This window comes from Myotis brandtii, unplaced genomic scaffold, assembly GCF_000412655.1.
Source record: "Myotis brandtii unplaced genomic scaffold, ASM41265v1 scaffold143, whole genome shotgun sequence".
Taxonomy (NCBI): domain Eukaryota; kingdom Metazoa; phylum Chordata; class Mammalia; order Chiroptera; family Vespertilionidae; genus Myotis; species Myotis brandtii.
In genome coordinates, this window is record NW_005355115.1 from 3,870,792 (window position 1) to 3,877,464 (window position 6,673).

The following is a 6,673-nucleotide window of genomic DNA, read 5'->3' on the forward strand; positions in this document are numbered from 1 at the left end:
GGAGCGTCAGCTACTCCTCCTGCTCTCCCCCCCTCCCTCCCCAGCCCTCCGCGGCCCGGTACTAGCGTGTGGTCCCGGCCAGGGAGCTGTCTATACCTTGCGATCCCGGCCAGCCACCGTGCGCTCTCGCGGCGCGTGGCAGTAGCCATGGCGATGGATCAAGTGAACGCGCTGTGCGAGCAGCTGGTGAAAGCGGTGACGGTCATGATGGACCCCAGCTCCACCCAGCGCTATCGGCTGGAAGCCCTCAAGGTAGCTGGGGTCTGGCGCCCCGGGCCTGCCCCGAGACCCTACCCTCCCTGAGCCCACAACCCTGCTTGTCTCCTGCTCACGTGGCCCTTGGACCTCCCTTCCCAACCCGGAGGACCTTCCCTCGCCGCCCTCCGCGCCTCTTCCCATTCCCAGCCTACTCTGCTCTCCGCGCCTGCCCTTTTCCCGGGACGCCCTGGCCACTCGCTGCTTTTGGCGGTCTTTTCTCACCACCGCTTCCCACTGCCCTCTCCTCTCCCGATCCCCGCTTCTGTTCACGGGTGTTCGCACCACGACCCTTCCCACAGCTGGCTGCACTTACTCCCCCCAGCCCCGCACCTCCTCGCCTTCCCCTGGCGCACGTGTCCATCCCGTACGCAACACCAGCTACCTACCTTCTTTATGGTCTCCCCGGCACTGAATGTTTCCCCGCTAGCCCTCTCCCGACCCGCCTTAAGTAGGCTCCAGCCCCCATAGTGCCCCTTTACTTAAAACGTTAGACCCCTCCCTACCCTCTTGTGTGTCTTGGGTATTTTGGTCTAATTCTCACACGTCCTCATGCTTCTTATTGCGTGACATTCTTAGGCTGTTTTGCGCGAAGATGAACTTCCACCACTTACTTTGCATTTTAAAATACAAGGGCGCTTTGATTTCCTGAAAGTAGTTTTCTTGAGTCCCCGGCTGTGCTGCTGGGACTGACTTGTGATGCTAATACAGGTGGGGATGCTAATGCAATTTGAGCATATTCCCGCATCAGGCAGTGTATGTAGGCTGTGAGAAGTGAAATAACCATTAGGAAAAATGGTTTACGTAGTTTAAGTGCTGCACAGTGAGCATCACTTAGAGGAAACTTGACAATATGTAGATGTATGCCACAGAATTTGGAATCAAACAGTTGGGTTGTATTTGTTTTTTACTATGAAATATTATAAATAGATACAAAAGTAGAGAGAATACTGCAGTTGTTTTGTGTATACCATTGCATAAACTCAGCTGTTACAAAGATTTTACATTTGCTTTATTCCCACTCCACCAAAAGTTTTTAAAATATATCTTAGAAATTGTTGTTTCACCCCTATATGCTTCAGGGGTGTATCTCTAACATAATTTTTTAAAAATATTTTTTTATTGATTTCAGAGAGGGAGAGAGAGAGAGAAACATCAATGATGAGAGTGAATCATTAATTGGCTGCCTCCTGAGCGCCCCTCACTGGCGATTGAGCCCACAACCCCCTGCATATTCCCTGACTGAAAATCAAACCCTGACCTCCTGGTCGATGCTCAACCACTGAGCTGCACTGGCTGGGCATAACATAATTTTTTAGTCTTTTAGGTCAGATTAGCCCACAACCCCCTGCATATGCCCTGACTGAGAATCAAACCCTGACCTCCTGGTCGATGCTCGACCACTGAGCTGCACTGGCCGGGCATAACATAATTTTTTAGTCTTTTAGGTCAGATTTTTTTTTTCAACATTAGTCGGATATTGCATGGGATATCTGGAACTATGAAAGTGAAAGGAATGTTTATCAGTCTTTACTCATCATATTGGTTTATACTTTGTATCTTTAAAATGTAGCTCAGGTTTCAGTTAAGATGATGCTTTTTTAGTCCCTACTCCTGGCTCCTAAGGGAAATGTTAACTTTTCTTCTTTCAGTTTTGTGAAGAGTTTAAAGAAAAGTGCCCTGTTTGTGTCCCCTGTGGCTTGAGGTTGGCTGAGAAAACACAAATTGCCATCGTCAGACATTTTGGCCTTCAGATCCTGGAACACGTTGTTAAGTAAGGAGCTTTTGGATGTTAACACTGAAGCCCATGAGAGAGCAAATCTTTATTTCTTACATAACTCATAGAGATGCTCTTTAGGTGAGCAGAAAAGAACAGTCCCCTAGAAGAAAGGATTGGTCCCCTAGAGGTTATCACAACCTCATGCTGTTCTCATTCAGGACTTAACCTTTCTCTTCTTCAGTTTCTTTGTCCATGTAAAGTGCATAGTACATACTAAGCATTCTATAAATATTAACTGATAGTCACTCAGCCAGCATTTATTGAGTTCCTACTATATGCCAGCAGACCTCAAAGTTTTTTTAGAAAAGACTTTGTAAATCATCACAGAAATGGAATTAGTGATGTCTAAATTGTATTTTCCAAAAAACAACTATATTGTTGAAGATGTCCCAGGTAAATACATTTGCTTTTGTCTGTCAGGAAAATCAAGGGGAAAGCTGATCTGTGCACAAATCCTCTGTGGTTTCCAATTAATAGACCATTGCCTGTATAAAACTCTTTCCCAAGAATTTTTCTGTTATTAACATTTTGGTTAAGTGTGACTGTTTTGTCTGTTCTTTGAAGCAAATTAATCAAAAGCATAGTTTCTTAGTGAAATCGCCAACATAATCTAACACAAGAATCAAAGCTAGTCTCATAAAGAGAAGACTTTTAATGTTGACTGTTCTGTTGACTTTATAAATTTTGGTGGCCAGGTTTCGGTGGAACAGCATGTCTCGATTGGAGAAGGTCTATCTGAAGAACAGTGTCATGGAGCTGATTGAAAATGTAAGGAATGGTTGGTTGGAAGACTTGTGTTTCTAAGGTAGTTTAGACAGAGTGACTTCTTCATATAGCATTTGTGTGAAAACTCACTGGTTCCTCATATGTTAGCATGCTTTGTATGATATTAAATGTTACCTTCAAGGTAAAAAGAACCATCATCACAAGAAATCATAATTCATCACAAATGTACTGTATGATAGTAATAGTAAAAATATGCAGAATGAATTTGTTCCAGGAGTTAGAATATGACTTTAAACATGTTTAAGATCCACAGCCTTTTTTCTTTTTTTACAAAGGTCATAAAAAGTGGAATATCTACCTCTGTTCATCCCCAAAGTCTGGTGCCTTTAATAGGAAAAAAAATTCCCTTCAAAACTATTAATTAACTTAGGATTTGTATTTTTGCTAGTTGTGGGAAAACTTGGTAAAACAACAACAACAACAAATAGCCCTAGCTGGTTTTGCTCAGTGGATAGAGCTTCAGCCTGTGGACTGAAGGGTCTCTGATTCAATTCCAGTCAAGGGCACATGCCCAGGTTGCAGGCTCGGTCCCCAGTAGGGGACGTGCAGGAGGCAGCCGATCAAGGATTCTCCTCATCATTTATGTTTCTATCTCTCCCTCTCCCTTCCTCTCTGAAATCAATAAAATATATATGTGTGTATATATATATATATATATAAAAAACAACAACAGATGTGTGAGAGAGGAAGAGAGGAACATTGAGAGGTTGCCTCTGCACATGCCCTGGCTGGGAATCAAACCCACAAGCTTTCGGTGTTTGGAATGACGCTACAACCAACTGAGTCACACCAGCCAGGGCATCATTAATCTTGATATCAAACAAAGGAGAGTCCCTGTAGTAGTCTTTCTATTTTCTAATACTAGAACTATTGCTAAAATATTTAGGGCGCCTCCTAACTCTCCAAATTTCAGCCCCTCAATGTACTCTTTATTTCATATTCTTCCACCCTGGCTTTCTTACAAAATGGAACAATCAATATGAGATTCTCTTCAGTTTCTAAAGGAGAACAATGATGTCTTCCTTACTCTGTGTGACAGCCATTTTATAAGCTAGTGCAACCCTCACTTAAGCTTTAAGTGGGGAGAATAATTAGCAAGAACGCAGGACAAGTGACTCAGACATGGAAAACAGGTTGGTTTATTCTGTTTAGTTTAAAAGCAGGCCTCTTGATGAGTTTTCCCACTTTTATGGCCCAGTTTTTCCCTTGAATTCAATCTTGCAGACCTCTTAATAACTCTTGTTCTTTTTCAGGGAACACTGAACATCTTAGAAGAGGAGAACCATATTAAAGATGTTCTGTCTCGAATTGTAGTAGAAATGATTAAGCGGGAGTGGCCACAGCACTGGCCTGACATGCTAATAGAATTGGACACTCTTTCCAAACAAGGGGTATGAAATACAGCTGTACCACTTTTTTTTGGGGGAGGGGGGAGTTCCTCAGAGGTTTATTTTTATTTTTATTTATTGATTTGAGAGAGAGAGAGAAACATTGGTTTGTTGTTCCACTTATTTATGCATTCATTGGTTGCTGCTTGTATGGGCCCTGACTGGGGATTGAACCCACAACCTTGGCTTATTGGGACGATGCTCTAACCAACTGAGCTACCCAGTCAGGGCAGGGCGGGATTTTGTTTATTTGTTTGTTTTGTCAACAGAAAAGAGCCTTTAGGCAAACCTATAATGAAAAGATGTTTGTTTAATGTAACTAGCTTATTTCTGTTAATGCAGGAAACACAGACAGAATTAGTGATGTTCATCCTTTTGCGACTGGCAGAGGATGTAGTGACCTTTCATACACTGCCCTTTCAAAGAAGAAGGGACATCCAGCAAACATTAACCCAGAACATGGAAAGGATCTTCAGTTTTCTACTTAACACACTTCAGGAAAATGTAAACAAGTACCGGCAAGTGGTAAGGAATAACCCACCTCCCTGAAGTTGTGTTTTTTAGTTTGTTTAAAGTTCAAATGAACAAGGAACTGAGGTGTCTAGTTCAGCAAAAGAAGAGGCCGTTTTATGGGCAAAAAAGAAAAGGTGACAGGAAAAACAACTGATTTTTTTTTTTTTTTTTAAGAATTGATTTTCTAAGAAACTCAGGTCAGTGAGTTTAGTTTCCAAGTGTACTGGGAAAAAATAATTCCTTTTATAGTGAGAAATGTTTTTAAATAGTATAAAAATGAAGGTTAATTCTTAATATTTGAAAGCCCAGATATCTAATAGGTCAGGGTAGTATCCCGGTTAAAATTTAAGGTCTCATTTAGTGTTGGTCCCATTTGTAGTGTAAACTGCCAAGTTTTATTCATCTTGACTACATGCTTCTTCGTATTTTGTTCTTCCTGATGAGATAGAATTACTCTTAATTTTAATTGTCCCTTTCTGCAGAAAAGGGCAAGCCAGGTACTCTCTTTCTAACCGTTTTCATGGTTAGCAGAGAGCCTTCAGAGGAAGGCAGTATAAAAGTTAATCTAACATAATGTCCTCACCAGAGGGCAATTGAGCCCCCCAGGTTGTCACAAGTAGGGATTCCTACTGTCATCTAGTGGGTAGAGACCATGGATGCTGCTAAACATTCTATAATACACAGCCCCTACAATAAAGAATTATCCAACTCAAAATGTCAAAAGTACTGAGTTGAAAAACCCTGATCTAGAATTCTCATATGTACTTATTTCACAAAATAGGTTGAATTAAATATTAGTGGGTTTTTTAATGCCTCTAACAGCTACATTGGATCTGTTTTCAAAGAAGCACTAGACATTAACACAAGTGGGAGAAGGTGCTATGAGCTGTTTTGGTGGGGAGGAACTAACAGTGAATACCTAATATATACCGTTACAGGATGGGGCAAAAGTAGGTTTACAATTGCGAGTACAGAAACTGAGTTTATTCTTGTATTATTATTTATTAATTATTTTCCAAAACAACTGTAACCTACTTTTGCCCCACCCTGGCCTTGTTTGTACTTTATATGTTATTTAATCCTCAAAACCAACCCTAAGAGTCAGAAAATATTGTCTCCATTTTACAGATAAGAAAAACAGGCTCAGAGGGTAATTATTAAAGAACCCCTAATACATGGTTTTCATAGAATTCAAGCCCCATTCTTTTTACTAGAGTGGACTTTTTCCCCAAAAATTTCTCCCCAAGATTTTTCAAAAGGAAATAAACTTGCATTTAAAAACCTATGTGTATTGAGGGTGATTGAGGTATTCTTTTTCATTTCCCTGGGAGATTTAATCCCTTGGAGGAGAACAAATTATGGATATTTAGTTGCCCTGGAAATCTAGCCAACCTGCCAGAACAGATTATTGGCGATAATCTGACACACGTTAGAAACATCTACTGTGGTGTGTGTTTTTTAGCCCCACTTTCAGTTTTCTTCATCTGTGCCACCACTTGTGCCCAGGACCAGAGCACACCAAGAGCCATGTCTTGTACCTCAGACTTCTCAGTTTGCTTGTCTGCTTCCATCCCTTCACCTTCCCAATTGGAGAGTAGGTTGAATGGTAAACAGTGATGGGATGAGTAGGCTCACTTTCCCTGCCCCATCACCTGGCTCCTGCACTGGTCCCAGGGGCGTGGAGGATCCAAACAGGAATGAAGGATTTGTAGGAGTGGAGAGTAAAGGCTGGACTTGGCTGTTGTCACTTGGATCCCTTTCCTCCTTGGGCAGCATTAGTAGATGCTGGTGAGAGGGTTCTACCCCATTAACACATCTACATGAACACTACTAATGAAGGCTTAATACTTGTTCTTTATGAAAATATTTTTTATAATTGAGAAAAGGAATTGTAAAACAAGTTCTTTATTGTCCTAATGGTGGTAAGTTTTTAGGTATTTTAGAAGTTGTT

The 6,673-nt window shown here is 41.5% G+C and overlaps 1 protein-coding gene across 4 annotated transcripts in view; it reads left to right on the forward strand.

Moving 5' to 3' along the window:
• Window positions 1-9: 9 nt before the first annotated feature.
• Window positions 10-6,673, forward strand: part of XPO5 (exportin 5) — a 50,031-nt gene continuing 43,367 nt past the window's right edge. For all 4 annotated transcript variants that reach the window (XR_001361062.1, XM_005860973.2, XM_014535376.1 and 1 more), the window contains exons 1-5: window positions 10-252; window positions 1,908-2,029; window positions 2,731-2,803; window positions 4,075-4,212; window positions 4,552-4,734. Coding sequence is in view for 3 of the 4 variants with exons in the window: in XM_005860973.2 (XP_005861035.1) it covers window positions 148-252; window positions 1,908-2,029; window positions 2,731-2,803; window positions 4,075-4,212; window positions 4,552-4,734 (621 nt within the window). In the remaining variant the exon portion in view is untranslated. The remainder of the gene's footprint in view (window positions 253-1,907; window positions 2,030-2,730; window positions 2,804-4,074; window positions 4,213-4,551; window positions 4,735-6,673) is intronic.